The sequence below is a fragment of the Clytia hemisphaerica genome, unplaced genomic scaffold (genome assembly GCF_902728285.1).
Source record: "Clytia hemisphaerica strain Z4C2 unplaced genomic scaffold, Clytia hemisphaerica genome assembly, whole genome shotgun sequence".
NCBI lineage: Eukaryota > Metazoa > Cnidaria > Hydrozoa > Leptothecata > Clytiidae > Clytia > Clytia hemisphaerica.
The window spans coordinates 507,814-521,794 of NW_027104558.1; the positions used below are offsets into that span (position 1 = coordinate 507,814).

Sequence of the window (13,981 nt, forward strand, 5' to 3'; positions counted from 1 at the left end):
TCGATTGGATTATTGATACTGGTGGGATAGAATTTTGATAAAACTGCAATTTTCGAAAAATATAAATCATTACAAAACAAAGAAAGTGTTAGATTCAATCCGTCAATCGAAATGCGGTGCAAATTTTAATGCTGCACTTTTTCTTGCTTGAGAAAGATTGAAAATTTTACTTTCTAGCCTGTGGATTGAAACTCAATGTAACTCTACATTCAATGACCGTTATACGCATGAAAACATTTAAACTATTGAGGACGGAGGATTGTCTGAGACCACGTTCTCACGTGACGGTTCCGTTTCGGCCCGAAAGGAAATGAAACATTGAAACAACGTTTTGTGCCAGCTGGGAATAACTTTAGTGTTTGAATGAATATGGAAAATTTATTGTTTTTTTTCTCAGGGAAACATTACAAAGAAAAAGAAGTAACAACACCATACTAGAAACAATAGGAAGAAGACTGGAACGAATTTTGATAATAAGCGAAACACAATAGTCAATCATTTCATTTAGTGGCTTCTACTGGAGAACAAAGGGAGAATGTTCAATGTTCCAAAACCTTCTAATAAAAATCAAGTCCTCTTCAATAATATCATTGTCATTTTTGCATTGTGTATCATTCATTTCCCCGCCGTGGTATGGAGTGCTGATCATCAAAGGATAAGCTGTAAGTTTTAATTTTACTTGATTGATTTCATTGGGCCTGTCACTTGACTGTCTTTGATTAATTTCATTGACCCGTCATTAATTTTCACGTGATATTCATTGCTGGTCACAGAATAAGTTATATTTTCCAATGTCGTTGGGCTATTTCATCTCCGTATTCAAATTCTCAAATAACTTTTTCACTTCGAATGTGCACAACCTATCTAAAATATCCACGCTTGACACGACTCTATTTTTTTGTTGACAAAAATTTAAAAAAAAACAGACAGTGCGGCATAGATCCACCTCCTAGGTCACCTCCTAGGTTCAGCTCCTAGATCCAGATTTATCGGTACATGATCGTTAAGTCCGAGTGATCAATTATTAAGCAACTGTGTCACAGATTCGCTTGGAACCCCTGCCTCATTGGAAATTCTGGCCAAAATTTCGTCCCGGTGGTAAAAACACTCTTCAATTTCAGCCACACTGGTAACGACTTTGATTTCATTCCCATTCCCCATCAAAAATGCACCCCAAAACTATTTAGCGCTGGGTGTTTTAAGCTTGGAGCAATATATTTTCATCCCATAGCTGTAGAAAAAAGTTCCACCGGGGCTGTGGCTGTGAGACACGGGTGTAATTATGATACCAGTGTTTCTTGTTTTTGTTTTTAAACATGCCGTAACTTGATTGAGTGACCGTTTCCTTTTCATTTGTTTGACCTATAGTGCCTACGTTTATGACATGTGACCTTTTTGGATTGGTTTAACTTATGTCAAATGACTATTATAGTTACTGTCATTTTCTGGCCAAATTTTTCTTGGTTTATGCATCAGAAACTAAAATACAGTCTCCATAACTCGTACACGCAAGCGGAACACAAATTTGTTCAATTTAAGGAAATTTCGAGTTACAGAGGTTTTAAAGGCATTGTTAACTGAAGGGACCATAAAATTTGTTCGAGTTAAGGAGATATTCGAGTTAAAGAAAATCTACTGTATTGGCAACCTCGTACCCAGACCCGCTTGCATTTCTTTTTAATTTCACTGATAGATGTGATGCAATCTCTCATGTGCTTTTTTAGAATCATAAAAGATGAATCATATACCTTTTACAGGCACTTTGGACGATCTAATTTGCAAGGTATATTTTAAAATAAAGGTTTTTTTTATAAGAACATCCAAACATTTACTCATGAACTTCGGCGTCACCTGAAAAAGTGACGTCAGAATTTCAAAACGAAGAAGCCCTTGTATATGAATATTTTTCAAACGATTTTTATTCAGCTGATGATTGTCGTCCATACGGGCGGCATGAAACTTAAAGTTCTAAACAATAAATCAATGTCTCTTTCTTTTAATTTTGATTTAAGAACATCCAACATTTTTTAAGCCTTCGGAGCTTAAATTTTTGAGTTGTAGGCCTAAGAATGTTTTTATTTCACCGTATTTTGAGAATTTTTGTGTGACTTCCTATGAAATATGGTGTTCTAGAGTCTGTGAAGCCTTATGTTCTTATATAGTCTTTTCTTATAGAAAAACGTGTACAACTAAAATTGCTGTTTGGTGTAGGCTCTGTTCATTAATCAGCCACCTTCATAAACGAGTTCTTTGTAACAAAGTAAAAAGATACACGTTTTTTTATAAGAACATCCAAAATTTTTGAAGCCTTCGGATGTTCCTAATTTTTTCAGTTTTAACCCTATTCGGCCTAGGGGGGGGGGGCTGTTTCTGTTCGTAGGTCAAATTATTGGTAATAGCTACTGAAATAATAGAGCTTTTGCTGTAAATTTGTAACTTTTATTTAGCTTCAAAAAAAAAAAATTGACACTTAAAAATTTTCACACCTTGAGCATGATGAGATTTCTGACAAAAATTGACACTTTTCTAATACAAATTAATTCTTTATATCAAATATATCGTTTAAACCGTAATTTATTGAATATTTAGGATAAAATAAGCATTTTAAACTCAGGCAAGTTTTTTCTAAAGCCTTTGTTAGAATACAATAGCTATTTATAAGAACAAAGGAAATTTTCGGTTTTTGCTCACTTTGGGCATGATGAGTGACGTCATCAAAAAATTTTTTGTCAAAAGGTACCTTATGTGACAAGGATATTGTGTGCCGAATTTCATTCAAAAAGACCCACTAGATCAAAAGTTAAGGGGTGGTACAGGGAAAGCCCCCCTAGTTTTGAACCGCCCCTAAAAGCCTAGAATGAATAGGGTTAAGCCTAAAAATGTTCTTAACTTGTTCTTGACATTATGGCCAGTGAAGCCTTATGTTCTTATATAGTTTGCTCTTATAAAAAAGCGTGTAAAGCAGCCATAACACTTTTAAGAGTTTTATCTGAACGTTGAAACAAATTCGAATGGATTATCGACTTCTTCAACGAGACAATGCCGTTTACTACCTTTTTTTATAAGCACACATTTATAAGAGCCAGAAGGCTCAGAAATACCAAAAATAAGAACAACTTAAGAACCGAATGCTGAGACTGGAGTGGCTGAATTTTAAGCAACAAATTAAAGATTGAAATTAGTAGTTTTTCTCTAGAAATATAAGAACAGAATATAAGTGTCAAAATTATAGAAACAGCCTCATAAGAAATGCTGGTTCTTTATAAAAAAAAGTTTAACGACAATTTTTCATTTATCTTAATCTTAATATATTACGACTTTCGGGTCACTTAGTGTAAACCACATTTAAGAACAAATTTGAAACGTAAAGCCTTGTTTACATTTCCTTGTGGTCAATTTAATCTTTACATGACGAAAGATATAGGATCCGTTTTTTACCCGATATTCTTCCATCCAAGTCTTCATTCACAATGTCCATATAACGTTAGATTAACGTAGAAACAACGTTGTTTGTCAGCTGGATAAGGTCTTAAGCATAAGATTTTTAGGTATGTGAAATAAAATTTAAGTATAAAATTATATTCAAAGCGTATCTATTTAAATTATAGTATGCATGGCTACAAATTTTAAGAAATGATCACTGTAAATGGGCCCCTGGGGGACCGACCATGAGGCTCCTCTTCAGGGTGCCAAAGCGGCCTGTAAGGATTCAAATGCATAAAAGAAAGTGCACTCGAAATGTTTAATAAAGTAAGAAAAAAGAAGACTTTTGGGCGAAATTTTGGACCATTTTTTGCGTTCAAATAGAAAAGTATTTTAAAAATATACACCGTTAGGGTTCAACTTTTCACCTAATTTACCCAAATTTGATTGAATTTACGCAATATAAGGATCTGATCTTAAAGGCCTAATTTCGGGCCGCATATACGGTCGCTTTTAAATAGAACGACTTCCCGGTAACATTCACCGTTCAAGTTATAGAATACACGCTTTTTTTATAAAAACAATTTCTTAAGAACGCAAGGTTGAAAATTGGCCAAAACCTAAAAACAAATTAAGAACAATTTTAGCCTCAGATTTAAGAAATAACTAAGACAGGACTGATTTTAACAGGTTTCAACAGATTTTAGTAAAGGAACTAAGCACAACAAAGAACATCTTAAGAACATATTATAAGCCTAAAAAATTTCAAAGAAATTAAGAAAGCCCAGCCTGAGCCGAAATTTACTTCTTCTTATAAAAAAAGCGTGTAGAGCTTCTACCTTATGTTGTTTTCTTGTTTTGGTACGTCTTGAAGGTTTTGTTGTTAAATAAGAGTGGTCAGAAACTGAAGAAAGAAAACATTTTTTTTCACTTACATCAGCATAATATAACAATAGGCAGACACTATCCTGATATGAAATATGTGTCTGATATGAAACGGGAACACTTATGTAAAAATAAAACCTTTTAACACCAATCGGATTTCAATAACTGTTTCTAATAAAGAACACGAAATTAGTTTTATTCCCTATCAAAGGGTTGTTGAGGTTTTCTTCTTAGTTTCAATCCGATCGGTCTTAATTTCCTAAAATTATTATACTTTTATGTCTTCGGAGAAAGGACATTTAAAAACCGCTATGAATTTTCTACTCATCATTGTCTCTCGCTGACCACAAAGCACTAAGAATTTTTGTATAAAGATCGTTTTCCTTTCGATTCTTGATTGCTGTCTTTATAATAAGCTGTTAGTAAAACTGTGACAGTTTTCTTCTTTGGCAAAAAAAACTTGGAATTGTTTATTTTTGGATGTACTATCTGGTGTTCCAATAAAACTGGTAGTTGGCACAATTAGATATACATCCCAGCTGGCACGCAGCGTCGATTCAACGTTCATCTAACGTTACATGTACGTTGTGAACATTAGATGAACGTTGAAACGGCGTTATGTGCTAGCTCGGATTCGGAACAACCGTAAAAGTGGGGAGGCTGAAGTATCCCCAGTCTCGTCGCTTCCACCGGGCCTGGCTAGGATTCAATTAAGGGACTGGGACCTGGATTAAAGAAACTCAATCACATTTTTATTGTACGTTACTTCGGCCAAATAATCGTCATTAGAAGACTGTATAGGCTGAACCCTCAATATTTTTCATAGCAATCAAAACATTTGACCTTATACACGCTCTTTTTTTTATAACTTTTCACTTTTTAATCCTTTTTGAGTATTTTTGCGCCATTTTCCTAACAAATTAAGTGTTTTAGAGTTCGCAAAGCCTTAAAATGTCCTTTATTTGTTCTTAAATATTTTGTTTATCGAAGCTGTTCTCATATAAAATTGTCTGTCATATTACACCAGGCCACTTATCAATGCAATCCAGTCGATTAAAAGGCTCAATTTCCCCCGTGCTATTTCAACCTAAACTCCATTCTTTTATTTTTTCATGATCGTCGCTAAAATGTGGAATTATACTTGCTTGACACATAATTGTTGACCTAGGTACACTCTTAACAATTTAAGAACAACCCTCTGTCTTGAATGACTTAAATTTGGGCAAATTAAGAGTAAAAATAAGGTATCAAGCCAAAGATAACCCACAATTTACTCTAGAAATAAGAAAAGGATAAATTCAAAAGAATTTAAGAACCGTAGAGGCTCAACAAAGATTTGCTGGTTCTTATTAAAAAAGGAGAGTATAATTCATCAGATAGATAATCTTGATGAGTTAGGATATCTTTACTTCTCTGTTTATTTTGTTGTCTTGTCAATTACAATCTTTCGTAATTAATTGGATGATGTTAATTAAGGAAATCGCACTTTTCCCGTATTTCTAAGTCAAGTTTGAAGAAGAGGTATTCGTTGACAAAAAAATAGAAATAAGAATCTTTTGGTTGTTGAATGTCCCGTTTTATAGCTTTATTGGAGACTATAAACTTAATTATGGTAGTGCTGAATTTATATGGTATAATGTTGGGTCGTCAGGATTAAACATTTGTTTTTTAATAAGAGTGATACCGTTTGCTTACTAATTTACAAGCTTTTTGATATTGAATTGACACGGATGTGGAGCAAGATTGATGGTCAGAAACTGAAAAAAGAAAAATATTTTTTGCTTATATTATCACATATAACAATAAGCAGCGCAGACACTGTTCTGATATGAAATATGTGTCTGATATGAACCAGGAACACTTATGTAAAGATAAAACCTTTAAAATGGGAATAAGGATTACACGTGTTTTTTAAGGACATCCAAAAATTTTTTAAGTCTTTGGATGTTCTTAAACTTTTTGAGTTTTAAGTCTGAAAATGTTCATAACATGTTCTTATTTTGACCATTTTGTGAGCACTTCTTGTCCGTTTTTCTAAGAAATCGGTATTTTTAGAATCCGCATAGCCTTAAAAAGTTCTTACCTTGTTTCTAATAAAATTTTGGCCTTATGTTCTTATGTAGTTTGTTCTTATATAAAAAGAGTACTCTAGAGTGTAATAACATTAAATGGGGAATTTTTTAAACATAGGTCCCGAAAGATTTAATTATCATATGTCTAGAAATATGACCTTTTAAAAGGTTATTTTGTGGAGTCTGAAAAATCAACTTTATGGTTTCGTAAGTGTATGAATCATGAATTATTGTGGAAAATATTTTTCTGTATTCATAAATGATGTCATTTTTTGAAAATTCTAAATTTGTTTTGCAAACATATGATTTGTTGTTCGGGGTAAAAAGTCGGCTTGTTTATGGTCCTTTGGCTATTCGTTATCAAAAACCTGGACTCTTTCTGCACCTTTTTTTATAAGAACGTAAAAACATTTAAGCCTTTGTTTTTATTATTTTCGAATTGAAGCCTGAAAATTCTCTTAAAATGTTCTTTTTTTCAGACATTTTATAAATATTTTGGTGATGTTTTGTTATGAAATTGCGAAGCCTTCAAGATGTTCTTAATGCTCCTAAAATTTTCGACATCGAACGCTATGTTCTTATATACTGTGTTCTTTAGAAACAGAATGTGTACACGTTTTTATATGAGAACATACAAAATTTTTGAAGCCTTCGGAACCTTTTGAGTTTCAAGCCTAAATATATAAATACATTTATACCGTCCACATCATACATTTATACCGTACACATTGCACATTTATACCGTCCACATCATACATTTATACCGTACATATAGCACATTTATACCATACACATTGTACATTTATACCGTACACATGGTACATTTATACCGTACACATTGCACATTTACACCGTACACATTGCACATTTATACTGTACACATTGCACATTTATACCGTACACATTGTACATTTATACCGTACACATTGCACATTTATACCGTACACATTGCACATTTATACCGTACACATTGCACATTTATACCGTACACATTGCACATTTATACCGTACACATTGTACATTTATACCGTACACATTGTACATTTATACCGTACACATTGCAAATTTATACCGTACACACTATACATTTATACCGTACACATCATACATTTATACCGTATACATGATACTGATGTGCGAACTGAAACTCGCTAAACAGATTACATATAGCAAAATTCACTCTCGCATGTGAATCCTCTAAAAAAAACTCGCATGTCTTTTTTTAAAATGGAGCTTTCTATTACCATATTAAAGTGGTACTGATAAGTACTTAGTTAATGGCAGTCCCATGGCAGTGTTATTTAAAATGATGCCAGTCTTTAATGTATGGAATCTGCTAATGGAATTGTGGTTCGTTTTGTTTCCTTAAACGTCGTCTTTTAATAAGAATCTGTAAATTTTCAGCTGCTCTTAATATCTTGGCACTTGAGCCTAAAATTTATCCAAGCCTGTTCTCATTTCTAGGGCAAAACCTGGATATTTAGTTTTAGAACCCTATTTTAGCTAATTCAATCAGTAATTTGTCCTTACTTTTTTGGCATTCTTAAGCCTCATTGTTTTTATAAAAAAGTTCTTATATATACATAAAAAATAATCAGTGTGTTCAGTATGCAATGGATAGAGAGTTACTGGTAAACAGATTGCCAATCTAGATTATGTTTTCAACGCTTTTCTCGACGTCTCTCCTTTCTCACCCACGCCCCGTCGCAGTAGTCAGTTTGAAAAATCTCAAATTAATAAAAGAAAATTACAACAGCCCTTTACGGCAAAGAATTTTGAAATTAGTCGTAGATATCGGGTCTATGTACAGACTATTGTAAGGTTGGCGATAGGAAAATTTCGTCGGGAATGAACACACACGCAACAATATTTCTAGTCTGTAAACATACCCAATATCTACCGCATACTAAAAATTCATTGCCGTAGAAAATTATAAACGTGAGATACACTCTGGTACAGAGTATGGTATTTCAGGATTTTAGTTATGCCAGCAGGACTTTGACAGCAAGATCTCGGAAATTCCAATCATTTTTGGAAAGTTTATTTCTTATTTGAATAAATTACGACAATACACAGCGTGTATATATAATATTTTACAAGTAAGTCCGCGCGACGACATATTTTTTCTAGTCAACAGAGGAGTGGTGATGATGATCTTCACAAAAATGATAAATGAAGTCTTTCCCAACGAAACTTTCCCTTAACGAAAAATATTACTCGACTTAAAGATTTCCACTTCTCATGTAACTAATGGCATATCCAAAAAGTACAATCCTACAGAGGCCCATTTATGATATTTACATGGGCCATTTCGAGTGGGGGTCCAAAGTTTTGGAAAGAAATGTCGCCCGCCTGCTGGGCGACGAAGAAACCCTCAAAACACACTGAAACGTTATTGAATTGGGGAGAATTTGATTAAATGGTCTGTTTAAAGTTGTTCAAAAAAGTGAGGGGGCCATGGCCACCCCCCACCCCCATTGTCGAGGCACATGTATTTCCGTTACCAATAATATCAGCTTGTAATACATTGTTGGAGAATTGACAATCTCAGAAAAACAAAAATACCTATGTTGTCTGTTTTTATATGAATATCCTAGATTTTTGAGGCCTTTAGAAAAGATGTTCTTAGCTTTTTGAGTTTTAAATATAAAGAAAATGTTCCGAAGATAAAGAAAATGTTCTTATTTTCAACATTTTGTGAGTATTTCTGTGCGATTTTCTTAAAAATTGGCTGTTTTAGAGTCTGCAAAGCCTTAAACTGTTCTTAATATTTTAACCATTGAAACCTTATGTTCTTATATAGTTTGTTTTTATAAAAAAACGTATAGTTGTGTTTGAAAGACGGCCTCTATTTTTAATCTAATCGGATTTCTCAGCAAGTAGTTATGATATCTATTCAGTGCAGTATTGGATTTGTTCATTTGCCACTGTCATGTCTATTTTATTCATAATTCTTTCATTTTTGTAACAAATTGTCAACTCCATTATAGAATTTCGAAATTTCATAATTATTTTTATCATCGTTTTTGTTTGGTATGAGAGCTGTTTGTGGGTTGACATGGCTGATAAACGTTTTTTTGGCTTTAGGTTCTATGCAAAAAGAGTTTGTTGGCAAGTTTTGAATTATTGAACTAGCGAAATGTTATAAAATCAAAAAAGAAATGCTTAGGTGGAAAGGTTTTTGTAATCATTTGATCGAAATCAGATGTGAACTTAGAGCCAATTTGTCAAATATCACGCCATAATTATTATTAGGTTTACTTCGGAAGGGGTTGTTGTAAAACATGCCCGTCCATGGAGTACTCCATTGGTGTACCTGTTTGAGTACCCTTGTCTGAAATAATGGAACTAACGATTTAAAGGTTAAAGTGTGAATTTTATTTGTAAATCAGGTGATCCCAGAACATGAAATGACACGAGATATTAGAAATTGGGAACTTTCTATTCTCCCTGAAAAATCACAGCGGCAAAATTGTCTAGCGCTATCGACGCATTAAAAGTCGATATGAGAAGAAACGTTGCATCTTGAGAACAATTTTAGGCAACAAAACCTAAAGAGTTTTAAGAACATCTGAATGCTTCATAGACGATGCTATCGTCCGTTTAAAAGGTCAGTAAACGCGAGAAAGAGTTAGGGCGTCAGGGCGGTTTACGGGAAAAAAGTGGCGGTAGAGTTTTGGAACAACTGTAAACATCTCCGCCACTGCTTACTCCACCCGAATTTATCACGCCTCTCCTAAACTATTCCCTTTTTAGTGATCTTGTGTAGACGATAGGATCGTCTAAATGCTTCAAAAATGTATGACGTTATAAGCTTAGGTTAGAGGACCTGGCTCAGATTCTTTTTTCATTGATTTCTCTAGATCTGAAACTCTGGAATGAAGCCACTTATTTCCCATCCTAAACACGTGTGTCGCGTGGTTTTTCACACAAAATTTCTAAATGCGGGGTAAACTTAAAGGCTTCACTTTCTTGTTGCGTGAGAATGTCTTTCTTTATACGTTCACCATTTCCAACCATCTCTGGCGGTCATAGATCTCGACGTTAGTGTGTGATTCCAATTGATCAATGAATCATATTGGAAGTCTGCCAGGTTTTTTTAGTCGGAACACACCCCTTCTCACAGACCCGGTGAGATTTTTTCAGCCAGTGGGGATAAAAGTAACGGACTGAAACTCGATGGGGATTGATATTCCCGTATGTTTTATGGGTTGGGATTTCAATTTTTTGTTTTCCGGTCAGAAAATTCAGTGGGGATGGAAAATAAAGCTTAATATCTTGTGATGATATCAGTGAGGATTTGTTTATTTGATTATTTTCAGTGGGGACATAAATTGGAGGATAATTTTCCACCGGGAACGAGATTTTGGAAAATTGTTCCCAGTGGGTCTGTGAGAAGTGGGCATGGCGGAGCACAACGTTGTTCCAATGTTCATCTGACGTTGCATTGACAATCTGGACGCTCTTTGGACATTGTTGGGACGTTGTTCGGATATTTTGTGACCTCCGTTATCATTCCTTTAGTCGGCTTGCATAGCGTTAGTTCACTTACGATTTCAATTTTATTTCGAAACGTCTTTCGAACAACAAACCCAGAGCTGGCACACAACGTCGTTTCAACGTCCATCTAATGTTCACCACGTCCATTATTACTTCGAAACAACGTTGTTTGCCAGCTGGGAAATGAACTCTTCCATCTTTGATCTTTCATCTTTCAATGATGACATCAGTGATCTGAAAGATGGCTTTAAAATCGTCAATTCGAGAGAGAGACATCGGGGTTGGGAAGGCCCCATACATTTTAGTTTACAGATCTTTCCGTAATATTTGACACCTTTCTCCATAAGATATCTTTCAAATGGTTTATAACTTCTTAATTTAGTATAAATGGGTGCTGAGAAGTCCTTAAACAAGTAAAGTACCCAAACACTTTTGAGACAGATTTTAGTTCTAGTGGTAATAATGCTGTTTACCAGTTTCGTAAATTTCGTCTATTTTATCATTAAGTCTCCACGTCATATGCGAAAGGTTATATCATCAATATCGCAACCTCGAAACGTTTTTTCATAAGAAATTTTTCTTCACCATGTTTCGTTGGCAAACAAAATGAGAAAATTAAAGAATGCATTATGGATATCCTCGGCCGTTATGGATCCCTTGGAGTGCACTTTCTCTCATTTTGACGCTTACGGCCGCGCCTATTGTAGGTGGCTGGCCTTGAGTGAAGTGGGGCTTGATAGCAACTATTTGACTGTTAATCTTTGTATATTTCATTGTTTAAATTGTGTACTGTAACCTTAAAGACCTTAAAGTTAACCACATTGGGCTAAAATATTCTTAACTTGTTCTTAATATTTTAGCCATCGAAGCCTCATGTTCTTATATAGTTTCTTCTTACAAGAAAAAAGTGTAGAGTAAATTATTGGTAGTCGTAGATTTACAGTGTTTTCTTCTTACGAGAAAAGTCTTTCTTTTTTAAAGAGCTTTTGTTATTTGTCAAGTAAACAAACATTACAAGGCGGTAAGACAGACAGATTTAATTTGATCATTCATCATTTTGTTAAGAGTATCTCGTCATTTTGTAGTAAAAACAATGTTTTTATCTGTTCCTCGACAAATTTTTTTACGTTTTTATGATATTTCAATGACAGAAATGGTTCATTGCTTCATTTTGACAATTTTAAGGATTTTTGAACCTTTTTACGGTGGGTATGACACAAGATACAGTTGACGCTCTCTAATTCGATCTTCAAGGGGAATTGGACTTTAATCGAATAAGGGAGCGTCTTTTATGAGAGTTTTTTGTAGACGGGGACTTTAAATTTCATCGGATAAGGGAGCCTATCGAATAGTAGAACGTCAACTGTACTTACAAACTGATTGGATGATTCTGGAGAATGAATTTAGAAATGCTAGAAATGAATCTTCAACCTTTCTCAAGCAAGGTTTTTGCCACATTTAGAATGAAGGATTGAATCTAGCCTTTTCTTTGTTTTTAAACGGTATATTTTCAAATCTTTTATTTTAAGATTTTCTAAGATCTACTTTCAATCTGGCGTTTGTGTAAAAACCAGGGGGGTCACGCGTTTAGCTTGTTTGGGAAAAAAGTAGCCTTATTTCCCATCCAGAAGATTCGTATCTAGGCCCTTTGAGGCTTTGAAACTGGATATAAAAAAGTGTTCATCGGCCATTGATTAATAATTTCGCTGTCGAAATTTGATTATTTACTGGGTCATTCGCTTTCAATTTGTTTGAACGTTCGAATTTTCAAACATTTATACAAGCTTTTTTCTCATTGGTCAAAAACAATTGAATCAGCCAATCAAATTAGAGAATATTGGTTTTTCACGTCATCATGCGAAATAAACTGTCATCGTTGATAGTACATTTTACACGTTTTTCTTTTATAAGAACAAACTATATAAGAACATAAGGCTTCGAGGGCCAAAGTCTTAAGAACAAGTTAAAGAACATTTTAAGGCTTTTAGAACTTTAAAACACCCAATTTCTTAGGAAAATGGACCAAAATACTCAAAAAATGGTGAAATTAAGAACATCTTAAGAACATTTTTAGGCTTAAAACTCAAAAAGTTAAGAACATGCGAAGGCTTCAAAAATTTTGGATGTTTTTATAAAGAAAACGTGTATAATTGATTGACATTTTACAACTTTTAATGGTTTTTCAATTCTCTTGTCTGTGTTTTTTGTCATTTTCTCTTTATTACTGTTTCGAACAATTTTTATGATTGTTGTTAAAATTTTTTTTCATTACTGTCATCAACAGACAATAACAAAACTAGCCTAATCTCAATCAGAGAGCATAATAAATATTATATATACAACCGAAAATCATATACATTGCTTGGTAAAAATACAATGACATTTTAATAAAATTGTAACTTAAAAATATTGGGTACTGTGATTCATTTTGGTGTTACAACATGGCTGTTTGGAAAAATAGTTTGAAATTATGGACCATGCTGGTGGTATTATTTGATGTTTTGTTTTTAACGAGTGGCCTAGCTAATCAGGATGACAAAGACCACAAGATATCAATCGACGGTTCGTACATTTTCATCTTATGTCTGATACAGTTGTAGACAGGAGACCCGTCCTATATTTTTATAATCTGATATATACAGGACGGGTATGACCTGTGAGGCAGATTTCTGCCTCAAAAAAATTACAGTGGAAAATTTGAATTTAGCGCTGTTCTCACTTTACTAAAATAAAAATCCAATTTTGGAGCTTGCGTTTTTTCTAAGAAAGTGTGACCAGTAATGGAAATAAAAAAAATTGATTGGCTATGTTTTTAACCGTCTTCAGGATCTGGGAAATTCAAACTCACATCCCAGACCATGCTATATATTTCGCCATCAGTATATAAAATAAGAAATCATAGCATGGATCTCCAGGCTAATACAGTTGGTACCATTGAGTTTCAAGCCCGAAGGGCTAGAGGTCAATCTCTAACCTTTCTCAGGCAAGAAAAATTGAAGCCTTAAAATATGCGCCGTATTTTTGATGACGGATTGAATCTAGCACTTCCTTTGTTTTCGAGTGATATATTTTTCAAAATGAAGCGATAAATTTTAGTTTCA

At 34.0% G+C, this 13,981-nt stretch overlaps 1 protein-coding gene across 3 annotated transcripts in view; it reads left to right on the top strand.

Annotated features, from left to right (window-relative positions):
• Nucleotides 1-397: 397 nt before the first annotated feature.
• LOC136822979 (uncharacterized) overlaps nucleotides 398-13,981 on the top strand; it is a 55,989-nt gene continuing 42,405 nt past the window's right edge. The window contains exon 1 of one of the 3 annotated variants that reach the window (XM_067079281.1): nucleotides 398-662. In XM_067079281.1, coding sequence (XP_066935382.1) covers nucleotides 536-662 — 127 coding nt within the window. In that variant the 5' untranslated portion in view covers nucleotides 398-535. Of the gene's footprint in view, nucleotides 663-13,162; nucleotides 13,443-13,981 lie in introns of those variants that run through there. The other 2 variants (XM_067079283.1, XM_067079282.1) reach the window with 2 other exon arrangements.